This window comes from Stegodyphus dumicola, chromosome 10 (assembly GCF_044657685.1).
Source record: "Stegodyphus dumicola isolate Sdum_Otavi_A_Nest chromosome 10, ASM4465768v1".
NCBI classification, from domain to species: domain Eukaryota; kingdom Metazoa; phylum Arthropoda; class Arachnida; order Araneae; family Eresidae; genus Stegodyphus; species Stegodyphus dumicola.
In genome coordinates this window covers 157825819-157844004 of record NC_140777.1, presented here as the reverse complement: position 1 = coordinate 157844004, position 18186 = coordinate 157825819, and the positions used below count along the sequence as shown (strand labels likewise).

Here is an 18186-nt window from a genome sequence, read left to right as displayed (position 1 = left end):
AAAAGTAATTAAAATATTACATGCTTTGTTTATATTTTTTGTTTACTTCATTTCTTGAGATAGAAGAAATTTTAGTTGTATAAACAATGACTAAAAAACTTTAAATTTTACAGATATTTCTTTATTTTCTGATAATTTATTTATAGTTATTTTTATTGGTTTTATTTATATGCAGTTTAAAAATTAAATACAGTGATGTCACTACTTGATTTTTACTATATACAAAAATGTAAAATTGCACCCAAAACACATGTGTTTAGCAAAAATGCTAGTCGTAGATTTTGCTATCATAGATTGCTCTAAATAAAATTTCTTGGCTAAAATGTACCTTATAGAATATTATGCTTCTATGGAAAGCAGTTGGACTCCCCAATGATAACAGACATGAAACTTTTAGGGGTGATGAAGCATGTGAACAAAACAATGGGTACAAAATGTGGCATTTTGCAAATGCCCAGAAATATAAGAAGAGGATGTATAAAGTAATTTGCAGTCAAGGTATTTGCAGGTATGGACTTACAAGCATAATATAGCTGAGTTACAAGTTGTTGTGTGATAAAATTCATTCTTGGAAATTGGCATGTGTGTTTTACGCTAGTGACAATTACTTGAGTAGTACGATAACAGTATATTTAACTGCTGACAAGTAGTGTTTTGAAATAAGTATGTTGTAAGATATCAAAATGGCTTAATCCTCACATTGTGGTACAAATAATGACAGAGTCGATTCAGAAGCACTCAGCAGATGACATTATTCCATTTTACATTGGCAAGTATCTTATATGAGAATTAGTTACTTTGTCAGAGCAAACAATTCCTTAGCAGAAAACTGTTATTGCTTTTTATATAGATGGTACAATAAAACACGGAGTGACATAAATTCACCAGCATGTGTACATGAGATTCCTGAAGATGCATAGCATGGAACTTTGATAGAAATCCTGTAAGCTTATTGATACATTATGTTTCCCAGTCTGTGGCTGCAAATATTGTTTTGCACATCATCACTTTATCTACCATTTTCTTGAGAACAGTAGGTGGTGGAATGTTTTTAAAAGGTGCAGAACTGCTTATACTAGTGTTCATACAACATTGAAATACTGTAAAGTTTGACAAAATGGCACAATTATAAACTATGCAATACCACTTAGCTTCATATTTAAGTGAATTTATCTAATGTTGACTTCACAAGGAAAGTAACAGCTTTATTGCTATTTTAAACTCTGTTAGAGATTTTCTACTGTGGAATTATTAACACTCTTTTAATGAATTTGTTCAGCAGATAGTCTCGAGACTTGAGCTCATATTTATTGAAGTTTTTTTATATGCTATGTTTGTAACTTGTATCTGTTGATTCTCTAATTAGATGAAGAGTGATTCTTTACTTCAAACTTGTGCTGTACTGATTGGCATAATTTTGGTGGGATCTTTGTCAGCTTTCATGGTCAATAGGAAAATACATGTATCTGTTATTTATATATAGAATGTAAAGGTAGCATGTATGAATGTGACATATTATGTAACTGAAGCCATAATTATGTACTGTCTTCTTTAATAAACTTACTTCAACACTGTAAGCTTCTTGAAATAATTCAGTAATTCTCCTATATCTTCACTAAATTTTTTAGAGCTCCGTTTTTTTTAAAGAGATTATTTGGTTTTATTTATTTAGTATTATAATACATTATATGTAAACAAAAATTTTTCTTATTGCTAACTTGAAAATTTAATGTGTTTGGGAATAATTTATTTTATCAATGGTCGTTAAGAATGAAAAATGTATTAGTTTTATTTAAAGATGTTTTGAGAAAAAAATGCAGTGCTTTGAGAATTTACAAATATGTGAAAAATTATTTTTAAGAAAATGTTTCTTTTATGTCAGGGATGGGAAAACTATGGTCCACTTGAAGGCTATCTGGCCCCACCTCAAATTAAGAAAAGTGTATTGTTGTGACTAATCTTGCTTATCCGACATCGGAACAAGCTGCTGAAGTTCATTGTGGCAAGGAGTACAATATTAGGCCTGTTGTTGGGAAGAACCTTGTGCACCATATAGATGATAGTATGATTTTGCTCAGTTTCACCCCAATTTTTAGAGAGAGTAGCCCAGGATTAGGTCTGAGGGTCTCCCACCATTTATTCCCTACCACCAATCTACACAAGAGGACTTTTGGCTCATTGTATATTTAGAGCGCTCCCATGCTGCAAAGACTGCATTTACGAACATCCATGCCTTCTCCAAGATTTGAACCTGGGCTCTACGGTACGGTAGTCAGACTCACTAACCACTATCCCATTTGGGCAGCTGAGAACAAAACAAATAGAAACAAATATAAAGGGATGTCGCATGATCACTCTGTAAGACAAGTTCATGTAAAAGAGGTCTGTTATCTCATTACATTGACATTTACACTGCGCATTTTAACTTCTCCCAGTGCCTTTCTAACGTGAGACGAGCATAGCAAGTATAAAAAGATTTGTGTCTCCCGCTGAAAATTTCCCATAAAGCGGGTTATGGATGATCTTCCTAAATGAATAAAACTACTCATTTTCCTTTTTTAGCCTGAATGGGCTATTAGTCTTTAAACAGTACTTTGCATCATCCACATTAAATGGCTGTACCAATTTTTAAATTGTTGCCATCAAATATTATTGACTTGTATTATTTTCGAAGAAATTAAATAACGAAGAATCTGCATGTATGTTCCTTGCATTATGGAAAAAAAAGGGGGGTCCTACAATCATCAGATTTTGAATAACATAGTCCTCTACCCAAAAATGTGCACCTGGAAGCCTGAATTTTAATTTTATATTTCATATTTTGTAAAACCTTAATGAATTTTTGATTAACTAACTCAATAATTTGAAAGTGAACAGTGCCAACACTGTATGAATGAAACACTTTTATCTTCTGTGTGCAAGACTGTACATCAGAAATTCTAATGAATACACAAAACTGTAATAATAAAATGAGTTTTGAAAGCCATCTTACTAAGAAAACTAAACGTCGATAAGAATGGATGTATGCCAACACTTAAAATGTATTAGAAGTGACTGCAAAAGCAGAGTGGCAGACTACAAGCTAGGCAAGAGAACTGTCAGCAAGAAAAAGTAAACTGTATCTAGGAAGCAATCATTTGAATTACATAACACAATTATAGTATTTGAAGTTCAGTTTATCGTATTAATTAATTTTATTATATGTATTGTAATTGTATAGTTAAAATAGTGTAACTTGGAATTATGCAGAAATATGCATTTGATGTAAACAAATTCTACATAATGAGAATATTATTTCGAACTTTGTAAATAATAACTGCATATATAATATGCAGAGAAAAAGGCATGTATTACGAGAAATTGTGCATAGTGTGTTAAAACAGTATATGCGTATAATGCTATGTAAAACTGTATTTACAAGATTGCTGTCGTAAAATTATGCAAAATTGCCCTAGTTACTTTATGATCTATCTCAGATTGGAAAAAATATATGCTTTTACAACTAGAAACCAAGAATGTAATGAAAATAATGAAAAGTTATTAGATATAAAACAAAGAACTTTAACAGACTCCATGAATGTTAAAACAATGTATGTTACAAAATACTTATGGGCGTATCATGGACTTGTGTATCATGATTACTCTGGACTTATTAACATGATTATTATATACTATGTCATTATTTTTGTATGATATATGATGTAAAAGTACATACATTATAAAGTATTTGATATATGTAATAACCAGGGCTGTGGAGTCAGAGTCATGGAGTAGGAGTCGGGTAGATTTTGGGGTAAAAGGAGTCGGAGTCGCTAAAAAACACGTCGACTCAGACTAAAGTTTTTATTGGACAGTTTGAATTTGAAATGAAATTAAAGTGAAATGAAAAAAATGACAAACTGAGTTAATATTTTTATTTATGGAATATATACATTAATAAATAGTTATTTTCTATTCTATTGACATATTAGTAAATAAATATAAGGGAACAGGATGGATGTGATATTTGCCATTATTTATTAAACTGATTCATTTAGTTACTAATCTCATTGGTGAATTGAAGTAAGCAGCAATAACTCACAAAATTGATGCCATTCTTAGGAAGCGAGCAGGCAAAGGAGCAACATAATGGAGGAGTGCATATTTGATGATATAGTGGTTGTTAGGATTAAGAACTTTTTCAGAAGATGTAGCTAACCCTAATATTTCACTAACAGAAAGACTGGAATGATCTTGCAGGACTGGAAATCCTTTTTTCAACACCATATGTAGCCTTAAAAAAGCTATAGTCTGAAGAATTAACAGGAGACAAGAATGTTAGAAGATGTAGATAACTTTAATGTTTCACTAACAGACTGTAGAATGTAGAATGATCTTGCCGAAGAATGCAGAACTGTAGAATGATCTGTAGAATGATCTTGCCGAATTGGAATCTCTTCTTTCTATACCACCAAAAAGCTACAATCTGAAGAATTAACAAGAGGCAAGACTGGAAGAATGGGATGTTTGTTCTTTCTGAAATGGAGGATTTATTGCAGAAAGAATAATTTCTTCAATGAAGAAAAGAGAAACTAATTTGCTAGACAATAAGATCACGCTGAGTTCGATATATGTAGATCCAAAATGCCGAATTTTGTTGGATGAAAACAGATTAAAAAGGCAAAGACAGCCATCTATGAACTTTTATTAAGAATTATTCTCAGAACAACTGGAGTATTCAAATCAGGACAGTCAAACTGCAGATATTGCAACTGAGTCTCTATCATCTTCTTCCACTGATGAATTAGATTTTGAGAAATATTTGGATAATGCTGAAAAGGCAAAGCGAATGAAAATAAAGAACCAAGAGCCTTTAGATATAAAAATGAAAAAATACAAACAAAATTTATATGCGGCCTTTGAAGAAATAGATAAATATTATTGCTCTTGCAAGACACCTCTTTTAGATCAATAGTTATCTTTGGTGTTGTCAAAGTGTCTGTATGCTACAATGTAACAAATGCAAGTTATATTGTAGCATAGAGTATTGCTAAAAGTAATAAAGCTCTCAGTAATGGGCACTTCGCTAAACAATGTGTGCTTTAAGTTCGTAATGTTTTATGTTCAAGCAAGAAAATGAATTTTAAGATTGTAAGCTTATTTAAAAAATGGTCCCATCTAGAGTTGAAGCCATAAATAATAATCTGGCATCATAGTTAGACTCAAAGATTAGCTAGTTTAAATTCTGATCCATAGCTGTAGATGAAAGCACTGAGATAAATGATACTGCGCAACTACTATTATTTATAAGAGGTGTTGATAAGAACTTTGAGATTACTGAGGAATTGGTGTGCATGGGGTTGATATGAACAATTTAAATGTCAAGTTAAACATAAAAAAGTATATTTATTAACAATCATCTCGACTCATCTCAAAGACTTTTTTCTAAAATGTGATGTGTTTGCTGAGCAGCTAGCTAAGAACAACTTGTCTTTATTTCCCAAGGTTAAATTCATTACCCTTAATAAATAAAGACAAGTTTGAGAATTATGAGGATGGCCTGAGCAAACTGCATTTTGAGTTTGAATGCAGATTATAAGATTTTAGTGCCGTTCAAACAGAGTGGAATATTTTTACTATGCCTTTCAGCATAAACTATGAAGCGTTGAGACTGGATTTGCATCTTGAATTAATTGAGCTACAATTGGTACCTTTCCGTTTCGCCGCCGCAAATCTCGCCAAGCAGACTTTATTGGTGACAACATACAGTGTACACATAAAATATGTTAACAAATGTTAGCTCTAAGCATTTTTTATTTTGAAGGCGTAAACATTTTAGTATCGTTTCAAATTTTGTAAAAAGCTAATAAATAAAGACAATAACTTTGTAAAAAGATATTAATTTAAGAATTTACTGCACTTTCATGGTTCAACATCCTGATTCGCCTTTTCACATCACATAACCCCAAGTGATCTGTTCTCACGTAAACTACGTTACAAAAATCTAATTCTCTCCTTAATCATATATGTCGATTTCAAGTTAAATCTTAATTTGCAATGCAAGTTTAAATGCAAGAATTATTTCAGTTCGTACGAATAGCTTACTCAGAAATTATGTAAAACCGTAGTGCTTTACTTTGCTAGTGCATTCTCATTAGAATTGATGAATTTAACCCTTGACATTGCCTTTTCTGTATTTTCGTCTTTGGGTTAGTGGTGTAATTGCATCCTAATTGACTTAATAACCACAAATGGCCTTACAGCATAAAAATGAACTATCTGGTAAAAATTCTATGTAATTGTATGCCAGTATTGAAGGAGTCTGATAAGAAATAGCTGCAAATTGTTCTGAAAATGAGACATAAAAGGTTACCAGCGAGGATATTATGTTTCACATCAATTGTACCATTATTGGCGACTTTTAACGCCTGCGCCAGCAAAACGGAAAAGTACCCTACAATCTAACAATCATCTCAAGCAGTTGTTTCTCGGTGTTCCAATAGCAGAGTTTTACAAATTGTGAAAGCAAGTTTCATCTCATACATAGAAATTTAATGCCATGTTTGATTCATCTTATATATGTCAACAAGTATTTTCTACCATTAATCTTAGGAAGAGTTCTATTAGAAATTGATTGACAGATGAGAATTTAGCATCACTTCTGAGAATTAGAACATCACAGTTCAAGTATGTTTCGAAGTCCATTAAACAAAAAGTGGAATTGCTGCAAAAATGGATAAAGGATAATGGATTTGTTTATCTAACCATTCCGAAATCTGTTTATCAAATTAGTCGGTATTCTCGACACAGCAATTATAGGACTTGAACAGCGGAACTTTGTAACTGAACAAGAAATTTTGTCTGTTTATAGAATTAAAGAGAAAGTATTATCACATGAAAAACGAAGCAACTTAAACAACCTGCATTGAAAGAAATGTTTTATAAAGTAAACAAATAAATATTAAGCTTTTTTTTTTTTTTTGTTGTTGTAAATTTTGATACCCTTTAGATCATAATTGTTCTTCATTTCATAAATTACGGTTTCATATTTTTAATTTTATAATTTCTGCTTGCCATCTTACCAGATTTAAACTGATGATCTATAATCCGGAATCGCCGAAGTCCCGACGAGTCTGGATTAACGACTTTTGACTGTATATAAAATGAATAATATTATTTCAAATTTTCGTTCAAATTTCACCAAATTCTGAGAAAATTTCTTAGCATACATTTATGCAAGACTGGATATATTCAGAGTATTCATGTTATTGTATTCAACTGTGTGAGTGTTCCATTTGATATGTATTAAGAGTCAAACAACAGCAATAAACAAACAAACAAAAAAAAAAAAAAAAAAAAAAAAAAAAAAAATCTGGAGTTTAATTAGAAAACTGATATTTAGTTCAAAAATTTTAATCAGCTGAATAATGTTAACAAAAAATATTAAATTTTCTTTTAACAATATTAAATTATTAAAATTTTGCTTTTTAAATGTGAGAATTATGACAGAAAAGGAAATTTTGAAATATGAAAATAAAATATAAAAATTTAAAATTTGAAAACAATCTTAACTTTCACAAGTTATTGATAGAAAATCTTTTGTTGTACTATTATATTCCCATATCTGTTTAAAAAAAATTTTTTTTTAGATATTTCTGGTCCAATGCCAGACGCATACAGCCCAAAGTATGTTGAAGCTGCGTGGTATGCTTGGTGGGAAAAGTCTGGATTTTTTAAACCTGAATTTTTAGTGAGTGTTTTAAATATATATATGGAATTTTTTCCCATAATTTTAAAACAATGCCATGATTCTTTCTTCTGTAATAGCCAAGGATTGACGACTGCACATAAGCTGTCATGTAACTGGAAAACTAGAGGTTTTTTCATCAGTTTCATGGAAAATAAATTGAAAAGGAGTTTCTTGTTCTATAGTTTATGTCATGGATTTATTTGTTTCCGTAGTTTATGTTATGATCATCAAAGTGATTTATGACTGTATTTAAACAGTACTTTGAAATGCTTAAGACTACTAGTTAAAAAGGTTGAGGCATAATTAATAGTATTAAAAATAGGCCTTACTCATATGTCTTACAAGTAGTATAATTAAGCAAGGGACAGCTAATGCACAACAAAAAAGTTAGCTTTGTGATTTATTGCCTGCGATTTAAAAAAAAAAAAAATATGGTGTGTAAAATGTAATGCATAGAAGAGAAATCTGATCTTCAATATAAAGCTGTTTTTCCATTAAATTACGTATTAAAGCAATTGTTAATGAAAGAGGTAGACCTTTTTTAAGCCTTTCTTATTTAAAAGAGAAATTTGGTGATTCAAATGAGAAAAGAAAAAAAAATTATCAAACCAAAAATTAAGCAGGTTTCTAAAATTTTAAATTCAGGAGTAGTTTAAATGAAACAAGGACAACAGCTAGAATGTGTACCAACTTTTTGAGGGCTATAAGAAATCTGCTAACTATAAGGATTTCATGCAGTAACTGCTTCCATTCTATCCAGCTTTGAGTTGTCATTTTTTACTGAAGTTTTGCCTTTTATTCAGTCCCATTTGAATTTTTTTTATAAAAATCTGGCAACTGCTTTATATGAGCATGGGTGAAGATTTCGTCAAGATATTGCTGATGTGAAAGAGAAGTATAATAAGTAATGGAATGTTTATTTGAAGGTTGATTATTGTTAGAAGCTTTCAAGTTAGTAGCTGTGAAAGAAAGACACTAAATAAAGATACTTTTTTTTTTTTTTTAATTAAAAATTTTTTGTAATTTGATTTTTGAAAAGTGGGAAAGTTAGCAGTAGGTTCCATATTTGAAGTATTTTTTACAATCAAATGAACACTAATTTTATGTTTTAAAATAATTAAGTTTGTCGGTTCCCGTAAAATTGGTAATTGATTGTGAAAATTAAATATATTCCCTATTATGAAATCTATAAGAAACTTATATTGAGATGGTTAAATGGAAAACTATAGCGTACAGCAGTGATCACCAAACTGTCGATTGACATGAACTCGATTTGATCGATCTGAATTACATGAATTCTGAAAATTTATGAACGATATTATGAACTCTGAAAATTTTCCTATAAATAAGTTGGTGGGCTTAGCACCTGATGGAGCTTTTGCAATGGAAGGCAGACAGATGGGATTCATAAACTTGTGTCCTAAATTCAACAGACTTCTGAAATTTCTGTCTTACCATTGTGTAATGCACGAGGAGTGACTGTGTGGAAAGTTTCTAAGTATGAACAATATAATGAAAACAGTCATAAAAATAGTGAACAAAGTTAGAGTACATGCAATTCAGAGACGTTTCTTCAGAGCACTGCCTGCTGAACTAGATTGCCAATATGGTGCTTCAGTGCTTCATATGGAAGTTCGCTGGTTGAGTAGAGGCAGAGTTTTACAACGTTTCCAAAAGTTGCTTTTTACCTAGTAGAATTTTTTAAAGAATTAGACCAATCCTTCTGTGAAATAGAAAATCCGGTTTGGCTGCAATATTTTGTTTTTCTCGCAGACATCACTGAAAAGTTAAATATCCAGAACTTGCAGCTTCAAGGTAAGGATAAAGATATTTTTGGAACAATTTCAGATGTTGCTTCATTCTCAAAAAAGCTGGAACTGTGGGGAAAAATATCATCAAAGATGAATACAAACACTGCCTGTTTGAAACAAACCCTTGATAAGCAAGGTCTTCAATACTTCCTTACAATGGCAAACAATACGTTGAAATTATTTCAGATTTGACAATAGAATTCAACAAATGCTTCCAAGATTTCAAAAGGATTTCAATTGTTGCACAGTTTGTCAAATCGCCTTTTATAGAGATTAATGCTGAAGAGTGTGCCATGAAGCATTTTTATTTTCAAGAAGACAAAGCAGCAGTTAAATTAGAACTGATTGATTTTCAAAATGATTTATCTGCCAGATCACTTTCGTCAAGCTCTGAAAATATTTGGCCGAATATTCCTAAAGAAAAATACCCAATTTTGGTTTGTCTCAAAGTGAAGGCGATGTTCAGCTTTATGTATTGTGTGATATTTCTTTTTCCAGTATGGAATTTATTAAAAATAAGTATAGAAACAGGCTCACTGATGAATACTTGGGCAAATACATTCAAATGGCAGCCACTACCTACTCTCCCAATCCTAAGAAACTTGTTGATGACAACAACAACAACAACAACAACAAAAAAAAAAAAAAAAACACAAAAAAAAGTTCCATCCTTCTCATTAAAGTTAATAAGGCTGCTAAAAAAATCTGTTATTATATTTGCTGTTTATTACTAACTGCACCTCAATTTCTTTCTTCGGTACAATTCAATTTCAGTTTGTTTTTGTTATATACAGTTTAGCTAGAACTGACGTCATATTTACATCATATTTATAGGCAGTAAGCAAATGTAAGATCTAAAAAAAAAAAAATGTTGGTAGTTCTTTTGGGTAGTAACTCACAGTAGGACTTAAAAACGGTACAGTAGCTCAGAAACTTCTTGGGTACCACTGGTATACAGTGTAATGATTATATTATTTTAACCAGTTAACTGTGGTGTTCTTGTTTAAGAGTGCGCACCATTTTGTATTGCCAGAATCGAGCCATGATGAGTGTATTCGTCAATCACAGAGTAAGCTGCGCTGGTAAGATAATGGATGAAAAAGATGGGTTTATTTTATAAAATTGAAAATTTTATTACTAGTATTTACTTATTTGATTAACATAAGCATGTATTACATACATATTAAACAAAAAACACAGTAAATTAAATTAAATATTATACATATTAAAGTAAGAATTTAAATTCCTGCTGTGGAGTGATATTCAGCGAAACAGGGTACTATATACAATGGGACTTTGCAAATCGAACACCAATAACGCAATTCCTTCCTGATCTTACGTTTGTAGCAATGTGAACATCTTTGCATAGGGTTGTTTTTTTCAGTGTTCCAGGTATATAATCCGGAACATGATTTTCGTCTAATTGGCTTATATTAGGTCTAAATGGCCAAGTTTGTGTCGATTTATTTCTTTCAATTGGATACGTTGCAAAAGTGTCTTCAATGCACTTGAGCAAAAAGTTGATACGCAATAATCTTCCATTATTTTTTTTATATAATGTGAATGCATTCAGACACATAATGTGTAAGAAATGGAGAAATATCTTTTTGTAGTACTTTTTGAGTCATTTTTTTGTTGTGGAGTACGCTATGATAATTCCATCACTCATATCCATCCCACCCATTATATTATAATCAATCACTAGCTCCGGGTTCTTTGTTATTATTTTTCTTTTCTCTGTTTCTATTACGTTGCTTACACTGCTTTATATGCATGATGAGTATACTCGTCAATACATAAAATCGTGCCGCTTCTTTATGATGAGTATACTCATCAATCACAGTTAACTGGTTAAGTGTATTATTATTATTTTTTAATGACTAGGTAAATGCTGAATGATTTTTTACTTCATATTCTCTGCAAGTGATTTTTAAACTATCAAGTATGCACAATTTCTTTTATATGCACTAAATATATTGTGAAGAACTTTATTTAATTATTAATATTTTATAGAATAAAGATTTCACTAAAGTGAAAGATGAAGACAAATTTATTATTGTTATACCTCCTCCTAACGTAACTGGAAGTTTGCACGTTGGACATGCATTAACAAGTGCAATTGAGGATTCTATAACTCGATGGTATGTGTTATTTTGTACATGGTGATCTTAAGTGAAACTTATATAATTAAATTGAGTTTATTTTTGTAATATGCTAGTTAAAATCCTGAATTATTGATCTAAATTTTCATATGCATTTACTGCGTTATATAAATCTGCATTTTCTGGAAATACAAAAAGTTTGTTATGTTTTGAGTAATTTGTATTTAAGGAAAATTTTCTGTACTTCGTCGTCTTTTTATTTTTTCAAGCTATGCATAAGAAAAGTTCTTATCAAACTGGGAATGTATAGCTGTTGCAAAAATTCTTCCAAAATAATGAGTATTAATTCTGATTGATTAAAAATTATATTTTAAACTTACTTTTTGGTAAATTTTTTATATTATAAATGTTGTTTCACTTCTGTGCAATTTCTCTTATTTTTTATATTATACATGATGTTTCATAGACACGTAAATTTCCTTTGATAAATTTATTTTTATAACAGAGCACTGCAGTTATAGATTGCTACCAATTTGTGTCCTGTTGCCCGAATTTATTTGGAGAAAGAAGCAAGTGGGAGGAATTGTTTTTTTCCTTTATAGAGGCAATAGGCAAACAGTTTCCACCTGAAATAAACACTAATCGACAGGAGCAATGCCCCTTCCACCCCTTTTTATAATAAAATTTATTTTTCTCATTATCTTATTAATTAATTATTATGTGTTATTATGTTATACAGTCAAAAGTTGTTAATTCGGACACCCATAATTCGGACCTCAAAGCTACAAACTTTCTGCGCATGCACGTTTAATGTATAACGGACGGTATAAGCTAAGCTAAAATTATCTAAATCAGTTAATGTTGCAGATTGCGTTGTTCCTTAATCTTCAAATTGGATCCGGCTTATTATTTTTTGCAGTCTGTTAGAGCAATTTTATAAAAGTAAGCTTGAACTTTCGATTATGTTAAATAGAATTTCTGATATATATTTACTAGTATGTAAAGGATCTACAAAGCAAAAGTATGTTTCAAAGTCCATTAAACAAAAAGTGGAATTGCTGCAAAAATGGATAAAGGATAATGGATTTGTTTATCTAACCATTCCGAAATCTGTTTATCAATTTCACGCTGCTCTGCGTGTGTGTGTGTGGGGGGGGGGGAACGTCGCTGCCCGCATTGAACTGGAAGTTGATCTGTCAGCACTATCCTTATCTTCAGCGCAGATGTTTTTATTTTATTTGGCTTATAATTCCTTACTAAATGTAGTATTTCATCTCGATGTACTCCGTCTTTGATATGATTTAAATCAAGTTCCTCGTCATTATAATTCGCTTCCGATAGTGAAGAAAGTGACACAGAGGTTATTGAAAACAAAAAAATTTCGATTGACAAATTAGTCGGTATTCTCGACATAGCAGTTATAGGACTTGAACAGCGGAACTTTGTAAGTAAACAAGAAATTATGTCTGTTTAATAGAATTAAAGAGAAAGTATTATCACACGAAACGAAGCAACTTAAACAACTTACATTGAAAGAAATGTTTAATAAAGTAAACAAATAAATATTAAGCTTTTTCTTTTTGTAAATTTTGAAAACCTTGATCATAATTGTTTTTTATTTCATAAATTACGGTTTCATATTTTTAATTTTGTAATTTCTGCATGTCATTTTACCAGATTTAAACTGATGATCTATAATCCGGAAAAATCGATAATCCGGAATCGCCGAAGTCCAGATTAACGACTTTTGACTGTATTATTTATTCTTATATTGCAGGCAGGTAAAGGTAAAGTACCGTTTTTTTTTTTTTTTTTTTTTTTTTTTTTTATTATTATTATTATTTGAGTGCATTTGGCTCAGCCACTACATTAAGCTTCAGGTTTTAGCAGAAAAGAAATGGATTCTTTCTGATCATCCACATTTCCCTGAAAAGTATTCATTCCATTGCATTTTTTCTCTCTATTCTTGGGAGGAATTGTAATGGGACTACAGAGTTTGCTGGCTAATTGAAAAGAAAACGTTGCATTTTGCCCAACTGTAGAGAATACAAAAATTCACCTTCCATGAAGCTTGTACTTCTTGAACAATAGAATTTCATAGATCAAAATTTGTGCATGGTGCTGAATTTGTACAATTTTCTGAATTTTTTTAAAGCAAAAACAGATGATTGCTATGTGTATGGGTAGAACAACTGTATTAAAAAAAATTCATGAGGATTTATTGAAAAAGGTAAGTGTTGAGCATTTGTTGTACAACAGCTGCACTTCTCTGCTGAGTTTGTCACTGTGTTTTATGGCTAATACCTTTGTGGCTTCTCAGTGTTTTAGAATTTTCCTGGAAAATTCTCATATGAAGCATCTCAGAGGTATTCTTGCATCTTGTGGAATGTCATTACATGTAAACTTCAAAGAGCATACTTAAAATCGGTACATAAACATTATTACCGCTAATGAATATAGAAAACATCACATTTGTGTTCACCATAGTGTTCAAACCAGAGTTGCATATCATGATAATTAGAAAGCCCATTCCATTTCCTGGAATGGGCAGGGGGCAAATATCATCAGGGAATTATCATTAGCTGTATGGCTGAGAAGTACTGGATAAAGTGAAACCAATTGTCCTGAGGCAGTTCAAAGTTCTTGCAGAATAAGATCAGACTGGCATATGAAAAACTGGTTTCCAACAAGAACAAAATTTTGGGAGAACATTTCCTACTAAAATATGAGAATGAAAAATTTATCCCATTTCCCTTTTCATCTCATGAATAATTTTCTTTTTTTTGGGGGGGGGGAAGGATAAACTAATGTCTTAGAAACATTTTTTTGGGGGGGGATTGAATGCATTCATCAAAAACTGGGACTGTTTTTGGCTGGTGGTCTGGTAGTATTAGATAGATCCACTATGTTATGTTATTTTGTTCTTCATCACAATAGTTGTTTCGTTTCATAGCCTGTCACTAGCTGTGTATAAAAATTTTTGATACATGCATATTTTCCTGTCAACTGTGAAAGTTAGTAGAAATCCTACCAAACTTGTATCAGCCATTTCAATGAAAGTTTGAAGGAAAAATCATTCTTTATTTAATTTAATATCATTTTATGTTGTTGATTTAATTAAGTAATCAACAGATAAAATTTAGGGATATGATAAAAAATGAAATAAGTGATAAAGCTTTAAGATTACCTGACAAACAAATTCATAAAAGTCCATGTGAGTCATTTCAGTAGCATCCCAAACTTTTCTAATGGCATTTTAAAATAGCATTAAAATAGTCTTTGTGAACATGTAATATAAATTCCCTTTAATATAAATTTATGTTACACTATCCACAGTGTTTTTTTTTTTTTTTTTTTTTTTTTTTTTTTTTTTTTTTTTTACTGTGCCATTGTTCTCAATCCAGTCTTTCAACATTTTGAGTATTTGCATCAATATAACCATTACAGTTATGGAATTACTCTTCTCTTGCTGTTCTGTAGAAGGCAGGTTCAAAGTTTAATCATTGTTTTTTAAAATGCTAGAAAGAAAAATAGCAGTCTCAATTTACTTACAGCCTTCTTTTCTTTACAATGGGGGGGGGGAATGTTAAAGAATGCATTCATTGTTGGGAGAAATCATAGAAAAATAAAAATTTTTTGAACCTTATCTTACCTTTTTGTAAGAATAGGAGGATATACAAGGATATTAATTTAAACCAAATTATTACTGATCATATATGGTTCTCAGCTTATTTAAACAAGTTTCACCATCTATGTGAAAAGTATAATATTGTTGGGATCAGTAGGCACTTCATTGAATCTAATGCAGAATATAAGAGACTTATTTGTCCCAATTTTAATGAGAATATGTTTAAGAGAAAAGCTGATGCTTTTCCATGAGAAATGAGGAGGCTAATTTTTAAAAATAGAGATATAGTAAGGGTTGAGGTATGAGTGAAAATTTTTATTTTATTTGTTTAGTCTCCAGTTTAACTCCAGTTATTTTCAGTTTGCATTATTCATTGATTTGTGTATATGTGTTCAGATCTAATGGATAAAAGGATTATTCATTTATCTATTTTATTAATTATATTATTTATCTCTTAGATGTACTTCATGTTTTATTTTTAGTTTATTGCTAGCCTTTTTTGTTATTTTCCCGAGCTTTTAAAATTATTTCTTAAATTTTCATTTGGGATGGTTTATATATCCCTTTAAAATTTTTGCGATATGTGTACAGAATATGGCTGGTTTCATATGTTGTTGCATGAGCTGGCCCAGTATTATTTGTTGGCTAAATGCTGATTTGGCAAGGTGGATGAGGACCTTGCCCATAAATCAAATCAAAACTTTCTTCACAAAAGCAAAGATCTTATGATCATGTTATGATGTTACACTTATCCAGTATTGGCACTAAATCACTTTGTTTTGGTTTGTCAAATATAATGGACAGGAAATTGTATGAGTACTAAATTTTTAGAAGTGTTTATTACAGAGACAGATTTGGGGAACATTCAACTCGACATTTCTTCATTTTTGGCATTAATATTTTGGGTATCTGGCTGGCATAGATCTTCAACATTCTCAAGTTTCTTCATGCTTTTATATATATATATAATACAACAAAATACGATAGCTGCTTTGAAAAATGATTGGCGACCTCAAAATTAGTATTCTAGATTTGTTGCTTTCCCCCTAAATTCTTCTGTTCTCCCAAATTCAAGATTTTTCTACGTTATGTAATGCTTCTTGAAAAGGCCAACCAAAACTAATATTAATTAATCATAGCTTGTCTCTAGAATCGTTCCTACTCCGGTATAAAATCCTCTGGTGAGCTAACTACGTCTTAATTCTGCATCCTTTGTCTGCTAGCTTCTACTTTGCTCATATCACCTCGCTTTGCTTCCCCATCTAAAATGCTTCTGTCTTAATTTTAAGAATCTATGTATGCCACAGTTTATCATATTTCATTATGATTGGATAAACATCTATAGAGATGACTTAATATGTGTGGAAATAAAAACTGAAATTCGTCAAGTTCATGTTTTGTTATCATCATCTGTCAACCAAGATGACTGCAAGCTGATTCCTCTTCTATGCTTCCCATAATTATTACATATATATATATATATATATAAATTCAACGTTTTTGCCTACTTCCATAGTAATTTGAGAGACGGTTACTATTTCCCATTAAATGGTCACATCCACAGTGTGGCCGGGTTTTACTTTACATAGGAAAAAAGTTTATTATTTTTCTTCTCTGCCTGAGAGGTATCGTTCTTCAAATGATGTTTTCTCCTGTCTAAACGTAACAGTGGTGTAGAATGGTGATGTTTCACCAAAGGCTGCAACCATGCATTCATATATGTTGGTTGGTGTTATGCCTTCTTTTATCTAGAATTCAATCACCAATGTTTGATATTTTCAATATAAACAGACATTACTGACTGACAACACGTAACAGCCTCTCAAAAATCTAGTAGAAATGCCTGCTGAGTATGCTTTTCTAATTTATACTCCCAAAGGATGATGCATCCTATTTGTCTTGTTTCATAATCTCACAAGTATTGCGTCGGTATTTATTGAATACCTATTGTATGTATAAAATCTATTAATATTTTATGAAATAGGATCATTGTGATACTTTTAGACTATAAGTTATGAATTTTATTTATTTTCTAATGTATTTTAACATTTGCTATTCATTCAGCAGCTTTCAAATAGTTTTTAGAAGTTTATCTCATTTAAAATAATTTCTTAACTGTAATGGTAAAGAATAAAGAAACTAAAATGATACCTTTTTCATAGGAAAACTCCTATGGAGACTTTTTTTCTTTTGTGAATTTTGCTGTCATTAGTATTAGAACTGTTTCGTTTTATGTGTAAGTTAGTTATACAATATGTATATAAGTAGGATATATATTACTGTTAAAATATGAAGGAATATACAGTGGTGGCCAAAATTGTGGACACTTTTGGAAATTTTTATGTTTTTGAACTTTGTATGCTTATAGAAAACGTTAACGTTTCACAAAATGCAAACTTGTATGTATCATTTTAAAGAGAATTTATTACTGAATTCAATACAAAACACAAAATTCAATTATTTGCAATACAAAAAAGTTAAACGATAATAGTTATCAATATACATTAGATAGTGATGATTGCAGTGAGTTATCAGTACTTAGTAGGGTACCCTTTATTTTTGAATACAGCTTCACATCGACGTCTCATTGAGCTGACAAGAGTTTTAAGCTCTTCTTTCGTTATTAAATGAGGCCAGGAAACAATTATAGCCTCAATTAGTTCCCTTTCATTTGATGGGCGCCTCATTCGGACAAGAGTTTTCAAATGGTGCCAATTTTCAATAGGATTGAAGTCAAGACTGTTTCCTGGCCATGACAACAATTTAATGCTCTTTGTACGAAACCACTCTTTCGATATTTTGGCCGTGTGGCAAGGAGCAGAATCCTGCTGAAAAATAAATGAAGCATTGTTGGGAAAGAGATCTCTGATGGAAGGTAGAAGTTTTGGTTCTAGAATAGTGTCAATGTATTTTCTG

General features: G+C 31.0%; 1 protein-coding gene across 1 annotated transcript in view; it reads left to right on the top strand.

Moving 5' to 3' along the window:
* The window catches only part of ValRS (Valyl-tRNA synthetase), a 147353-nt gene that overhangs the window by 21600 nt on the left and 107567 nt on the right, over positions 1–18186 (top strand). The window contains exons 3-4 of the mRNA XM_085825741.1: positions 7629–7729; positions 11554–11681. Coding sequence (XP_085681867.1) covers positions 7629–7729; positions 11554–11681 — 229 coding nt within the window. The remainder of the gene's footprint in view (positions 1–7628; positions 7730–11553; positions 11682–18186) is intronic.